General features: G+C 44.0%; 1 protein-coding gene across 2 annotated transcripts in view; it reads left to right on the plus strand.

Annotated features, from left to right (window-relative positions):
- The window catches only part of STAG2 (STAG2 cohesin complex component), a 214,849-nt gene that overhangs the window by 91,206 nt on the left and 107,597 nt on the right, over window positions 1–16,046 (plus strand). For both annotated transcript variants that reach the window (XM_075007426.1, XM_075007427.1), the window contains 4 exons: window positions 7,413–7,574; window positions 8,647–8,743; window positions 10,203–10,279; window positions 14,287–14,491. In XM_075007426.1, the coding sequence (XP_074863527.1) occupies window positions 7,413–7,574; window positions 8,647–8,743; window positions 10,203–10,279; window positions 14,287–14,491 (541 nt within the window). The remainder of the gene's footprint in view (window positions 1–7,412; window positions 7,575–8,646; window positions 8,744–10,202; window positions 10,280–14,286; window positions 14,492–16,046) is intronic.

The raw sequence follows: 16,046 nt of genomic DNA on the forward strand, positions 1-16,046 counted from the left end.
GATGTGCCTTGTAAGAGGGTTGCAGCAGCTGTATTAGTTATACTATAAAACATATAGGCTATGCATACACTAGCGCACACACCCCCTTTCGAATGGGGGATGCTAACGAGACACTTCGGGATATGCTAATGAAGCGCTGCAGTGAATAGGCAGCACTTCATTAGCATAAGGGCGGCTGTGGCAACTTCAAAAGTGCTGCTTTTGATTGCACATGGCTCGTCTACGCAGGATCCTGTCTGAAAGGACCCCACACTTTGAAATCCCTTTATTCCTGTTTGGATGGGAACAGGCACAAGGGGATTTTGAAGTGTGTGTGTGGTCCTTTCAGAAGGGACCTGTGTAGATGAGCCACACGCAATCGAAAGCGGCACTTATGAAGTGCCGCGGCTGCCATTATGCTAATGAGGCACTGCATATTCATTGCAGCACCTCATTAGCACATCCTGAAGTATCTCATTAGCATCCCTCTTTTGAAACGGGTGACTAGTGTAGACATAGCCACAGTGAGCAAGATGACTTGGTTTCACACCATTATTTTACCCACCATATCAGGCCCAACTGCACTATGTGCATCGGTAATCATCTGTCTGACTGCACGCTCTATTTTGGCCAACTATCATACCAGCTACCACCTTTCTACCGTCAATGGCCGTCCCTGAATATTTGCAGGTCTCTCAGACCCCTAGCATGCCATGCAAACAGACAAGAAGGCACCATTCCTCAGCTGCTCTTTGAAGGCTTTGGAATCTTCTGAACAGCTGGGGGAAGGAAGTTTGAGTGAAGGCAGAAGAGGAGGACCTGTTCCACAAGCTCATTTCTCACTGTCCACACCAGATGTGGTGGCAGTGCCCCCTCCACAATGCATGGCTGATGATTTGAAATCATTCCAGGACCTAGCTCAGAGCATGGCAGAAGCCATGCACGCACATTTACAGGATGTGAAAGACCCTCGCCGTAAATTGATTGGCGTTCTAAACTCTTCAACTTCTGTCAGTGGTCATCCATATTAATGAGGCATTATCAGGCCCCACAAAAGTCATGTCGGACCCGTGTCTAACATGCAAATAAAAACAAAATATTAAGTGCCGATGAAGGACACGGTTTCTTTCTCACCAGCCTTCTCATTCCATTACAGTGGATACACTTAATTCTGGGGGCTGATAGCATGAGTTTAATTCCACTCTTTGCCTGAGATGAGAAGCATCAGTTTGACAGAAAAACACGTTCTTCTTCGAGTAGTGTCCTTGTTGGTGCTTCACTCTGGGTGTCATTGCGTCTTCACACCAGCACATGTGGTTTCCCACACTGCACAGTTGTAGTAGCACCTTCTCATGCTGTTTGGTGCGTGCGTGGTGCAGGCTCCTCTGTTCCTTCTCTACTGTCCTCGACCTTAGACTGCGCTTTGTCCTCTCTGCAAACCAAAAGAATTAGGTAGCAGTTAGTTGTTACCTAGTTTTCTCTTATTCCAAGTTGTTCTTTGTCAGTTTTTTTTATTGTTTTAAAAAAAAATAGTGGTGCAGTTAGTTTTGTTGCTGTGTCACCACCATTTTGGTCTCTGCAGTCTTCAAGCAGTGTGAGACTTGCAGGGAAGCCATGTTGGCCTCCAATGGCCATGCTTCTTGCATTAAGTGCTTGGGCAAGGGTCATCAGACTCAGTAATACATGCATGGTTCCAGCCTTACAGAGAGTGCTAGGAAGGACCGAACCAATAAACTCAAAACATACCTGTGTGAGAAGTCTCTCCAGCCGGCAGCCCTGGAGCAACCATCCGCTAAAGACTAGGTGCAGAAGACTAAAGGCATGGACTCTAAGGCTACGTCTACACGTGAAGCCTACATCGAAATAGCTTATTTCGATGTAGCAACATCGAAATAGGCTATTTCGATGAGTAACGTCTACATATCCTCCAGGGCTGGCAACGTCGATGTTCAACTTCGACGTTGCGCGGCACCACATCGAAATAGGCGCTGCGAGGGAACGTCTACATGCCAAAGTAGCACGCATCGAAATAAGGGTGCCAGGCACAGCTGCAGACAGGGTCACAGGGCGGACTCAACAGCAAGCTGCTCCCTTAAAGGGCCCCTCCCAGACACAGTTGCACTAAACAACACAAAATACACAGAGCTGACAACTGGTTGCAGACCCTGTGCCTGCAGCATGGATCCCCAGCTGCCGCAGCAGCAGCCAGAAGCCCTGGGCTAAGGGCTGCTGCCCATGGTGACCATAGAGCCCCACAGGGGCTGGAGAGAGAGTGTCTCTCAACCCCTCAGCTGATGGCCGCCATGGCGGACCCCGCTATTTCAAAGTTGCGGGACGCGCAACGGCTACATGGTCCCTACTTCGACGTTGAACGTCTAAGTAGGGCGCTATTCCTATCCCCTCATGGGGTTAGCGACTTTGATGTCTCGCCGCCTAACGTCGAAGTTAACTTCAAAATAGCGCCCGGCGCGTGTAGCCGTGACAGGCGCTATTTCGAAGTTAGTGCCGCTACTTCGAAGTAGCGTGCACGTGTAGACACGGCTTAAATGTCCCTCTGCCTTGGCCAGCACCCTTCCTGCAGTGGCTGATCTGTCCTCAGCATGCTCCTGGCCTTTAGCGCCATCATCACAGGCCATGCCAGTGGAAGAATCTTCTGCAGCCTCACCGGCACCGTCTTTGCAAGCACCTCTGAAAAGAGCATGCACAGAACCGAGCTGCACCCACTAGGTATCCCTGGCATCACCAGCACCGTTGGCTCCACCAGCTTGACCACACCGACACCAGGTCATGGATGGTCTTCCAAGGCTACATCCCCACTCTCTGCACTGGGCTTGGAGCGCTAGCAGCACTGTGCTAAGTTGCTGCACCACTTACACCAGCCACAGGCTTCAGCACCGAGGAAAACCAGGGCCAAGACACCGTCCGCTTCCTGTGCGGAGTCAGTTATGGCACTGGGGTGGCACCGGGCTGCTGCTCCCACCAGAACCTCCCGCACTGGGGCACTCCACTGGGTCTAAGAGAAGACTGACTTGTCAGGAAAGACGTGTCTGGTGCTGGGCCTGGTTCTGCCCTGCTGCCAGCACCGATCTTCCCCCGTTGCCACTTACATCCCAGCGTCTTAACTATCTGCATCATTGTGCGCATTGGGAACTAGACCCCTCACCTCAGAGAGAGACCGTTTTTACTGTTGGAGTGTGTTTTCTTCTCAACTCTTGAACCCTGTGCACTTCATGTGGCAAGATATACTGGCTCCTATGACACATCTGCATCTGCCTCCACCGAGGTTCAAGCACCACTATTCCTACCACCACAGGGGTTCTTATGGCAGGTGCGGTCTCACCCGCTCTTATGCCTAGGTGACACCCTCCAAAGTGTTGAGACATCACCCCCAGTTGCCACGGTTATCGACTTTTGCCACCGTATCAACCATCTCAGTGCTCAGGCACAAAGGATTCCCTTTTGGAAGTGGGACAGAACTCTCCTCTGTGCTCTTCCTCATTCTTACCTGATGGTGCAGTGCTTTTGGTATCACTTCCCCGTCACAGATTGTGCCAGAGCTTTTCAAGACCTTGTTTGATGAGTGGCCCAGCAGGAGGATTTGGAGGAGATGCCCATGAAACAGTACAGGACTCTTCACACTTTGAACTCCCCGCTGCCTCCTCCAGAGTGGCAATGCCAATGGATGAAGCCATAATGGAGCTTGCCAGTGTTATCTGGCAAACACCACCTCCATTTCCCCCACAAATAAGAGGGCTGATGAAAAGTATTTCATGATCTCCAAGGACACTGAGTTTCTATTCACTCACGTAAACCCAAATTCACTGGTTTTAGATGCAGTCCAGAACAGAACCAAATCTTTCTGCTCTACTTCCCAAGATAAATCCAGTAAAAAATAGGACATCATGGGGCATAAGGTATTCTCGTCTGGCACACTCCTGTTGCAGGTGGCCAACCAGACAGCCATGCTGGCTGATTACGACCACGATAATTATTCTAAACTTCAAGAGCTAGTCCTGCCCTGCCAGATCACCAACACTAGGCCCTTGTTAGCGTCATCAGGGAGGGTCAGATCATTGCCAGTACGGCCATACAGTCCATAATGGACATTGTGGACATGGCAGCCCAGGTTATGGCATCTGCTGTAGTAATGTGGTGCACATCCTGGTTCCAGTCCTCAGGGTTACTCCCCCGACAGGGTCCTGCCTGCTCTGGCCTCAGTCCTCGATTTTTCTTGCCTGTTTGATGAACTATGAAAATGTTCTGGCAGGACAATATTCTGGGCTCCCCCCCAACTTCATTGAGCTGGTATTTGATGTATTGGACCTGGGCTAGGATGCCTTTCTCAGCAAACTCTAGACCAGCAGTGTTCAGTAGGAATTCAAAGCTCACCACGCTTGTGGTTGTTATTTTTTCCATATTCATTGCATTATACGAAACTTTTTTTAAATAATATAAGAATATTGGTAGCTGAATAAATGCCATGCTCCTCCCCCGGGGTTCTAATTCAATGCTGTCAACTCACCAGAGCTGCTGCTGGGGCCACTGCCACCATGTGCTTTTTCCACCAAGTGGTGGGGCACATATGCAAAGCGGGCAGACAGCACTCCCCGCATGCAGCTCTCAGGAGGAGCTGTATTTAAACACTGCAAGACCTGCAGTTTGACATTCACCACAATACAATGGCCTGTTCACCACATGTTGAGAGTAGTAAACATATAGGTCACCACAGCTCTAGACCCAAGGCACTGGGTAGCCCAGGGTGGTTCGTGGGCTGTGACAGGACTTCCACACTAATTTCTCAGGCACAGTGATCTGGGTCTTAGATAACATGGTCGCAGTATTCTATGTGAACCACCAAGGTAGGGACTCGTTTGGCATGCTCTGTCAGAAGGCCATCCATCTCTGGGATTCCAGTGCTGTGTTCACTTGGAGGCGTGGCACCTCCCAGGAACAGGGAGTTTCCTAGCAGATCAGCTGAGTTTGGCAACTCTCCTTTCACTATGATTGGGCTTCCCATCCCCAGATTACTGCCATGCTCTTCTGGAAATGGGCACTTCCCATGTAGACCTCTTTGCCACGGCACAGATTGCAAAAGTGCTGAAGCTTCTGTTTCAGACAGCGAGCCCAGGGTCCTTGGCAGGCTCCTTCTTCACCTGTTTCTGAGCAACGTGATCTATGTGTTTCTACTGATTCCACTCATCACCAAGGTCCTGGTGGATGTCAGACAGGATCACACCAAAGTCGCTCTCATTGGGCTGGCATGATCTCTCCAGTATTGGTTTGGCACTTTGAGGAGCTTAGTATTGTGCCCCCTCTGGCACTTGCCATTCTTCCCAGACCTGTTTGCTCAGGATCATGGCAGTCGTCTCCATCTGGACCTGTCATAACACCACCTCACATTGTGGCTGTTCCATGGCTGAATACAATAGAATGATTGTGCTTGAAGGTGGTTCAGGTAATGTTGGAAAGCCATAAGCTTGGGCAAGTGGGGTTTGTTTTCAGCATGAGGTGAGCAGAGAGGTCTTGCCCCAGACAAGGTTCCTATCCAGACCATCCTTGATTTTCTTCGCCACTTGAGAGCTTGTTGCTGGAATCCATCAGAATACACCTGACAGCGATCTCAGCCTTTCACTTGCAGATACAAGTCCAGTCAGTATTCTCACACATGGCGGTCAGATTCCTACAGTGTCTTGAGTGCCTTTTTACTCATGTATGGCATCCTGTTTCCCGGTGGGACGTTAATCCTGCTCCTGCAGGTTTACAAGACTGCCCTTCCAGCCCACGCTCCCTTCCCACACCCTGCTTTCCTACTCAACCTTCAACATGGATCTGGACATCTTCCTCTTAGTCTTCTCCCCAAAACCCCATGCAAGAAATGAGGAGCGATGACTGTGTACCCTGAATATCTGCAGTATCTTCACTTTCTACATTGTCATAATGAAGCTTCTCTGTAATTTGCTCCAGCTATTTGTCACATAGGGTGCTTCTACACTAGGAACTAACTTTGAAGGTAATTTCAAAGTTAGATACTACATTTAAGTAGCCAGCAGAGAGTCTACACACATTTTCCCTTACTTGGAACTTAACTTTGAAGTAGGGTGCCCAACTTTGAAGTCCTTACTCCATTCCTGGAAGTAGAGTAGGGACCTACTTCGAAGTTTAACTTGACATAGGGTGTGTGTAGATGCTCTGATAGAGTAATCCTTTGAAATGTGTGATTTTTGAGTTGCACTCAACTCGCATTAATGCAAGTTAAACACAATGCAAAATCCCACTCCGGCTCACCCCCACAGGGCCACGCAGCCTCAGCTCACAACTTCTTCCATAGCCTTAACCCACCCCAGGCTTAACCACCCAATCCCCCTCCCACTGCCCCAACCCGCTGCCAGGCTTACCTGTCCCCAGCTGTTGCCCCCCCCCCCCAACACCACGACTTACCTTTCAAAAGGAAGTCCAGGTGTTTCTGCTGCTTTGCTGGCTGCAGAACGTGCATTCCACCATGGAAAAAAGCCACGGCACACCTCCGCCCCCGACTTACATGAAATTCAAGTTATGTGAGGGTGTGTGGGAATGCAATCCTTGCATAACTCGAGGGAATACTGTACTGTGAAAGAATGAATAGGCTCCTCATATCCACACTGACGATTTTCAGCATCATGGATAACCTCATGAAAATGTTCACTCAATTTGCAGCAGCAGTCAAAAAAGCTAAAAATTTGGGAATCATCAGTGAAGTGACAAAGCAGAAAATGTATTGCCTCCATATGAATTCATGGCACTTCCACATCTTGAATATTGTGTGCAGATATAATCACTTTATCTCAAAATACCTACTGGAGGAGGAAAAAGTGCAGAGAAGGCAACAGGAGTTATTAGGGGTATGGAACAGTTTTCATATGTGGAATGATTGAAAAGACTGGGACTTCTCAGCTTGGAAAAAGATGACTAAGGCAGAATACAGGTGACTACTATAAAATCATGAATGGTGTGAAGAATGTAATTAAAGAAATGTTATTACTCCTCTTGTTAGAAGAACTAGGGGTCACCAAATAAAATTAGTAGGCAGCAGGTTTAAAACAAACAAAAGGAAGGTTTTCTTCACATAGCACATAGTTAACTTGTGGAACTCTGCCGGAAGGTCAAGACTACAAGAGGAGTTCAGAAAAGAACTGCATAGGTCCACCAATGGCTGTTATCCAGGATGTGCAGACATTTTGTGTCTCTTGCTTCTCTTTGCCAGAAGCTGGCAATGGGTGATGGGATGGATTACTTGAGGATTACCTGTTCTGTTGATACCCTCTGGGGTGCCTGTCATTGACCACTATTGAAAGACAGTATACTGAACTAGATGGACCTTTGGTCTGATCCAGTGTGACTGTTTTTGTGTTCTTACACTTGTAGTGATTTCAAAATTGTGTTTGATTTAATTGCAGACCTGTAAAAAGGGGAAGAAAGGCCCAGGAGATAAAGGCAAAGGTGGAAACGGAGGCGGGAAACCTGCTGGTCCAAACCGGATGAATGGACATCACCAACAGAATGGTGTGGAAAACATGATGCTGTTTGAGGTTGTTAAAATGGGCAAGAGTGCTATGCAGGTAAGATCTTCTTAAGACTTAAAGCAATGCTCAACTTCTTAAACTTGGCTGTAAATTTAAGTTTGTAAAGAAAGTTTTTATAACCAAAGCCACTACAGGTTTTCTCACAATTTTACACCAATTGTAATGGCAAGCTTTTTAAAGAAATATTTCCCTACAGAGTTTAAAAGCCAGATTTTTCATCACCAAGAACGTATTTGTGAAACTGACATCAAATGGATGAAAGGTTTAATTGATTTTTCATTAGGAAATGTAAAAAGTAAAGTGTAAATATGATATGAAATGGAAAGTTTTAACAATATACTTTCTCAAAAATATGTATGATCATTTGTTTAAATAGGATTTTTAATTTATCACTGAAGTAGCTTGTATGACTAAGTAGCTAGCTAAACATACATAATAACAAGGAAGCTACAGTATACAGTATGTTGGGAAGATATCAGAGCTTGCTAAACTGCTGTAGTAAGGAAGATTAAAGGTAATTGTTTAAAAGGAAAGATTTTATGATCATTTAATAAATAAGGATAACATTTATTTTTTAAATGGGTAAGGACAAAATTACTGGTATTGAGCAAAATTGCTGCTACCAATTGTTACTACAAAAAATTATCTATTGCTAATCTGTAACACATAGCAGGAGTTGGGTTGGGTTCTGGTCAGGAAGTTTTAGGCTGATGCATTTTTTGACCAGGCACTTCTCCATCTCTCATTACTAATAGGCCTGTATGGCCTTACTACTAAATTCTCTGTTAGTTGAAGGAAGCATGGTATTTATATTCTCTTTGGTCAGTTGCACACACTAAATGGCCAGTTTTGTGTTTGTGTATATTGACAGGGTAAATCAGGCGTCCATTTTTTTATTTTAATATTAAAGGATGATTCAGAACTTTTACGAAGTGTCATTAAATTTCAAGGGTTCCATTTTGCTAATGGGAGAAGAAGATCACTTTTCACATTTTGTGCGTTATTGAGAAGCAGTTAAACACTGTTCACTTGCTCACCAATTTATTAAAAAGTTGCTGATTTTTTTTTTCCCTCTCTGTTTCATCCCTGGCTCTCTTCTGTGGCCCAGTCTGTAGTGGATGACTGGATAGAATCATACAAACATGACAGAGATATAGCTCTTCTTGACCTTATCAACTTCTTTATTCAGTGTTCAGGCTGCAAAGGTAAGATGTGTATTTTTGGAAGCATGTTAAGTTAAAATACTTCACCAGCTGTCCTACAGCTACTAAATTGCTTGCCAGATCCCTCTTTAGTAGACTTTGGCATTATTGCTGATGGCTTAATGAGTGTCTTCCCACTCTGAGACTACATCTCAACTACAGAGGGGACTGAGGCTCTGAGATCAATCCGCTGGTGGTTGATTTAGCAGGTATAGTAAAGACCTGCCACACTGGCCACAGATTGCTTTGCAGTCAACCCTTTTATTCTAACACCGATGAGAATGGCGGTAAGGTAAGTTGATGGGGAGTCCGTGATAATTCAGTCTAAGTTACATTGACTCAATCAAGGCTATTCATGTAGCTTCAGTTGCATACCTTGGGTCTACTTTACTGCTCTAGTGTCGACCTAGGCAAAGGGTTAGTCTGTGCTAGACAGTTGTATTACATTAATTAAGCTGGTATAGTTTAAAATTATAGAATCTCCCTAGACTGGTAGTTATACCAGTGTGAAAGTGCTTTGTATCTCTGCTCTATTCTACTACATCCTTACAGAGAAGAGAATAACTGCACTAATGTAATGCAATTTTGTAGAATAAGAACGTTATCTAAATGGGGGATTTTACCCATGTAACTCTCTTTTGGTTAGGGGCATGATTTTTGCTTTAAAAAGTAGTAACACAAGTGAAACATTTAAGTTCAAACCAGACCTTACCAAGCCCACATCAGAAATAATATAATTTTATCTGTGCTTTTTCCTCTGATGAATTTCACTATAATTGAATGTTTCAGAAAGACGATGATTAGTTTTGTTGGCACTGGTTGTCACGCTATGCGATTAATTGATTCCATTTTAGAAATTGTATTTGAGTTGGACATAAATAAATAGTTGTGTTGGTTGCAAACATTTTAATTTTGAAGTCTGCTGTAGCTCTTTCTTGTCTTATTGTGATTTGAAAGATAATTTATTGAGTTGTCTTGAGTATGGTTACCTGTAAGCAGCGTGGCTGGCTGTGCAGCTGTCTGTTTAACAGTGTGCATACCTGCAACGATGCCACACAGGCTAAATACCTGTGGAAGCCCCCAGCTACCTTTAACTTCTAAGGGCCATTGGGCTCCAGCCCAGACTCTCCCAGAGGCACTCCAGCCCTGACCTGGCTTTTGCCAAGGCATCTGGCCCTGATCTTTCTATGGGAAGACTGTCTCTGGCCGCCATCTGGCTACAGTGATTGAGCTGCAGCTCTTCAACACAGCCCTAGTTCAGCTCTGACCTCCATCCAGCCGTGGCAGCCTGGTCTCCATCCATCTAAATCATGTTTTTTGTCTTAGTGTGTACTATGAATATCTGACATTTTTCATATAAAACTCTTTAGATTGACATTTTCCTTTATTTTTTCGGATACTGGCTAATCTGATATGCCTCTCTTATATCTACAGTATTAATAATATAATCTCTGAATTGTAGGCGTTGTTACAGCAGAGATGTTTCGACATATGCAGAATTCTGAAATAATCCGAAAAATGACTGAGGAATTTGATGAGGTAACTATTTTAGCATATACAAGTTCTGAGAATCTCTTACGATCTCATGAACTTGAAATTCACTTTTTTGATTTGCTCAGTGATGGTGCTCCGAGTAATAAATTTCTGAATTAGGGACAGCTATATAATATATTAATATGGGGAGTAATAGATGTGCAAATAGCCTTATTTGACAAGACTTTATAAACAGTTAGTAACTAATCCCATAATTTAAAACCTCAAATAATGTATCATTTCATCATGAAATCGGATGGAGCATTTTACTGTGTAATGTATTCTGGATTATTAACTCAACTTTGAATTCAGTCAGGGTATAAGTAATTGAAAATAACATTAGTTTTAAAGAAAGCAGCAGGATATTTTATTAAAATATTTTGTTGTCTTTTAAATTGGAATTGCGAAGTTTAAAATATCCGCATAAGGAGAACTGTTTCAAGGAGTGGCAGAGCCTGTTACATCAAGTTTAAAAAAAATGCGGCTTTTTCAGGGGTACCTCAGTGGATCATCTGTTGAGCCCCCTGGCATGGCACCTTAAAGTTGCAGTTTATATCACCATGCCAGCCCTTCACCTTCTCAGGTCCTTCTGACCACCAGTAATGGTCATTAAAGCTTCTTAGCGCTCTTGCATATCAGGCATGTTCTCTGTACCGATTGTTGCTGTTAGTTTAGTAATTAGTGTCCCAGTTACTTGTGTTACTTAGCATAGTTGATGGGGGTGAGGTGGGGGCTTTATTCTTCACTTCAGAGGTTCTTTGCTGTGGTCTCAGGTTTATAGTGTGGGAAGGCTGTGGGAAGTCTGTGCCCATTGATATCTACATTCTTCCTGCCTCAAGTGCCATCAAACAAGTACACTATCTGCAAGAGCTTTAGGCCTCGGACTAAAAGAGGAGCAAGATCATAACTTAAAGAGATCATTCATGGAGGCAGCTCTTTATCCTCAGCTCAGCGAACAGTGTACTGGCCTCTGTGCCATGCAAGAATGCTGCGAGACATCACTGGTTCTGTTCCTCAGCATGGGCGAGTTGAGCTTGTGGTGCTATTCCCTTTCCCCAGTGCCGCATAAAAGGAGGAGGCTGGATAGAAGCCATTCTCCAGGCAAGTGTTCTCATAAGGATACCTATAAGGTGGACCATAAGACAGGGCACCTGAAACCCTGGCCCCACCCACTCCAACCCCACCATGGTGTTCAGGGAGACCAGTGCTTCTCATCTCCCCCCAGTCAGGAGGAACTGGATCTTCCACTCCTGATACCTTTGAGGCTGCCCAGGGCCTTATCATGACAGCCCAGTCGCCAGCAAGTCAGGAGTCTTCATTGCTGTCATCAGCTACTGGTGCTAGATCTGGCACTGCTCTACTGCCTTTGGTAGATCCCCCAAGCACTGCCCATTCCCAGCAGCCTCCTCAGCATCATCTGCAATGCAAGCGTGCCAGCACTGGAGTAAGCCTGTGATGATGTGACACTCCTCACCATCACCCAGTTTTTGCTTCCCGATCCCACTGGCCTCAGTACCACCAAAATCAGGATTTGTCCCCTTGCTGGCATCCAGGTGGTCCCAGCACAGCTTCTGGCATTGAAGCCCTTGGGATATGCCATCACCAGTGTCTTCTTGGCAATGTCATTGTCAGCCACTGGTTCAGTGGCCTTTTTGGACCCAGTGGCCTACCTTCAAACCCTGGGGCTTCACTCTAGGGCCTTGTCAGTGGTGCCTGCACCACACACCCTGCTGTTGGCTATTCGTAAGTGATGCCATTTGCTGAGGGAGTGGGAGGACATACCCACTTGCATATCATCCAGTGTGGCACTGAGGATTCCTTTGGGGGCAAAGGGCACAGCACCGAGGCTCTCTGCCCCTGCCATGCATGACAGAGAGACTGGAGAGTACCTCAGCCGCCCCCTTCCTGGATAACGAAGGCAACCAGGACCTCTTATGCAGAGCTGCACAGAACTTGCAACTTCAGGAGGAGGAGATTATTGAGAACACTGACCCTCACTCTTCCAGAGTTGCCCTCCAGTTTATTAATGCTATTCAGAATACCAAACAGGTGTTCTGATGGACTCCGGTGTTGTGCCACATGATGGATGTGTTGCAATAGACACAGTGAACCGCAAGGAGAAGGTAACTGTGTCTAGCACCCAAATCAAAGGACAGGAAGAAACTATCATTTTTGGTTGCAAGGTCTATTCTACGGGAGGAGGGAGTGTTTGTCTGTCATTGCCAGTAGCTCATCACCAAGAGTTGCTGATTCATTGTTTTTTCAACTCCTGGGGTGCCCTTGCTAAATTCTGGGAGCTCCTCCCCTCAGACTTATGTCAGGAATTTGCCACCCTGGTCAAAGAGGGTAAGCTGGTCACCAGGACCTCTCTGCAGACAGCTTTGAACTCAGTGGACTGGGCAACCTGTATTTATCAGAGAAGGGGTTTATGGTTGTAGATTGTGGACTTTTCCCTGCAGTTCTAGGCTATGCTCCAAGACCTTGCATTTTACTGCTCAGGGCTGCTTATCTAGAAAACAGATTTTCACCTGCAAAGCCTGAAGGAATCAAAATTACTCTTGGAGTACATCTACCTTTGCTACCAACACCACACACTTCAGTTAACATGTCATACTCCCATGTGCTTCTTTCAGCTGCTATCCACGTTGATAGTTTTTCGGAATAATGTGCTGGTTGCTGGCATTTTTAAAGCAGTCAACTGGAGAGCCACAGACAACTTCTGTAGACATTACAGGATCACCCATGAGGGGGCATCAGATGGATTAGTAGGGTGTACAGACCTATCCTTCTCTGTATAGATCAGTCCAAAGCCCAGGCTGTCAACTAAGGGCTCTGTTCTACAATGATCTACAGTGGAGCACCGTTAGGAACACTACTCAATGAGAAATGTGCAGTAATTGAGGTTCTTTGAGATGTCTGCCTGGGTGCTCCACTACCCACCCTACTCGCCTCTGTTTCAAAGTTCATACATTGACTGTGCAATAGAGAAGGTTCTCAGGACAGATGGATTGCACAGCACTGTATAAATGCTGCTCATATCAGGAGAATGGGAAGTAGCATGTGTGCTGCCCAGTGGGCTCTGCTACTGAAGATCTATGATCCCAGTCATAGGGATGCTCCTGTACCCACAGGCATACAATCCTCAGTTACTGTGCAGGGTGAGTAACCTCTTCTAATTTGATTATACATTGTGTCAATCTCTTAAAACCAAATTGCAATTACGTTGCCATAAAGATTGTGAAGATATCTCAGATAACCATTAGCTGCTATTTAAGGAGCATCTCTTCATAAAGGCTATCAAACTGACTCTTGGAATTAAATATAAATACAAAGCATTGCTTTCTGTTGCTTGGAGTTGGGTCTGGAAGTTGTTTCAGGACAGTGGTTCATTCACTTTTTAATTAAATATACTTGAAATTTCCTGAGGTAATATGAAGCTGCTAGTTAGTTTCTTGAACTGCAGGTTTGGAAAAGCAATTAATAAAGGAGAAGGAAAACCCTTGCCAGTTTCTCTTGCCTCCCTTCACTTCAAAAAAAAATTTAATTGGTAGAAAAGAAATAAATACTAATTTTTGTGGGGTAGTAGTTTGGCTTTTTACAGTTTCTGGGTCTTGTAGTGTTCCAGTAGTTTCTTGGTTGATTAACTTGGTGTTTTAATTCTGTTTTTACATGGCTGTTAATCTATTTCTAGTTGTACTAGATATTCTTATTGTTTTTAGGGGTCTTTTGCTCATTTGTGTTGGGAAGAAAATGGAGTCAGTGGAGTATTAGTTTGATATGTTAGTTTTTGTGCTAGGAATGTCAGTGAATTCCATCAGTTGAATGCTTATTCTGTGATAAATTTAATTGACAGGTTTCTAGGTGAAGTATTTAGCTTTGGCAGTTTATGCCAGCATAGAACTGGGGTTTGTGTGTTTGAATGTGTCTCTTTCATCCTTCAACTCACCTGTATTAATTTTTATAATTTGGTATGTGCTGCCTAATGTTTGAAGATGTTATTCTTGTGTTTGTAGGATAGTGGAGATTATCCACTCACCATGGCTGGTCCTCAGTGGAAGAAATTTAAATCCAGCTTTTGTGAGTTCATTGGCGTATTGGTCCGACAGTGTCAATATAGTATCATATATGACGAATATATGATGGATACAGTCATTTCACTACTTACAGGACTGTCGGACTCACAAGTCAGAGCATTTCGACATACCAGCACACTGGCAGGTCAGCATCATTGTATTCAGCTTCTGGATACAATTTCTTTTCAGTTTCCAGTGTTATTGGAGAAAGTACTGTTTTTGTAAAGCTTTTTGAATATTTGATATTAGGCTGTTTCACATTTTGTTGCATTGGGGTTAGTCATTTAATTTAATTATTCAATTTTGTATTCTAGACAGTTTTTTAGTTTTATTTTTTATAATTTTAAAAGTAATGTTTAATATTAAAATATTGTCTAGAAAGAGTTCTCTTGTTGACCTGATTATCTGTATTATTTTCAGCAGTTGTTACTTTATATCAGTGGATGAACAACTATTAAATAAAAATGAACTGTGTTAAAGTTAACCTTATAACTTTTGTCTTTTAAAACGTCTATTCTCCTTTAGAAATTTTGTGTCATAAAACAATATTCTGATGGCAGGAGATGTTTTGTTGAAAATTAGGTACAATTTTCTTCTGAACTGATTTTACTTGGAGAAAAAGTTAATGGCCATGTCTACATTAGTCCCAGAACTTCAAAAGGAGCATGATAGTGAACTTAATCGAAATATGCTAATGAGGCATGGCCATAAATATGCAGCCCCTCATTAGCAGAATGGTAACTGCGGCACTTCAAAAGTGCTGCTTTTGATCGCTTGCAGCTTGTCTACACGGGGTCATTTTCAAAAGAACTCCACGTACTTCGAAATCCCCTTATTCCTATTTGGTTATAGGAATAAGGGGATTTCAGAGTGTGTGGGGTCCTTTCAAAAAGGTGCGTGCAGTTGAAAGCAGCACTTTCCAAGTACCACACACGCCATTAGGCTAATGAGGCCCTGCATATTCATTGCAGTACCTCATAGCATCTTCCCATTAGGTTAATTATCATACCCCTTTCTAAGTTCTGGGGCTAGTGTAGACATAGGCAATGTGTGTTAAGTCCTATCATAACATTGCAGGCTATGAATGCATTGCTTTCATTTGAAAGTTTTTAAAGAATTTTTAACCATGAGTTGGCCACTGATAAAATATTTTGGATATTTTTGTGAAATAAGTCATACTTCCTTAGGCATGTGTTTTAAGTATGTTTATTAAATTAAAACGTGTCCCTTGTGAAGAGAGTGCCACAGGCTGTTAGTGTTTGAATAATACAAGCTGATAGTCTGGAGAAAGGGTTAATTGATTTTTGATGGCTTACATCCAGGAAGCTTTTTACATCCTACATATTGCAGGCAAATGGGAGAAGCTCTGTAAAAAAGAGGTCAGCTAGAAGTGGCTAAATCTGAGGCAGTTTAAAATGAATTTCGTGTGTTGTGTGGTGGTAATTTTCATCTTGGTAAAACTAAATCCCAGGGTTGAGTTTGGCCTGTAATTGTGACCAGGTTGGTGATGGCACCTTTTTAGAAGTTAACTAATTAATTCTTTCTTGGAGGTAGACATCACAATCTGCTTTATTCTGTATTGTGGTTATTCAGTCACTTGTGTATTTCAGACCTACAACATATACAACCGTATACAACACTATGACACAGTCCATTGGCTCCTGCGATAAGATTGCTTCTGAGACACTGTCAGAGCATTT

The sequence above is a fragment of the Carettochelys insculpta genome, chromosome 13 (assembly GCF_033958435.1).
Source record: "Carettochelys insculpta isolate YL-2023 chromosome 13, ASM3395843v1, whole genome shotgun sequence".
Lineage (NCBI taxonomy): Eukaryota > Metazoa > Chordata > Testudines > Carettochelyidae > Carettochelys > Carettochelys insculpta.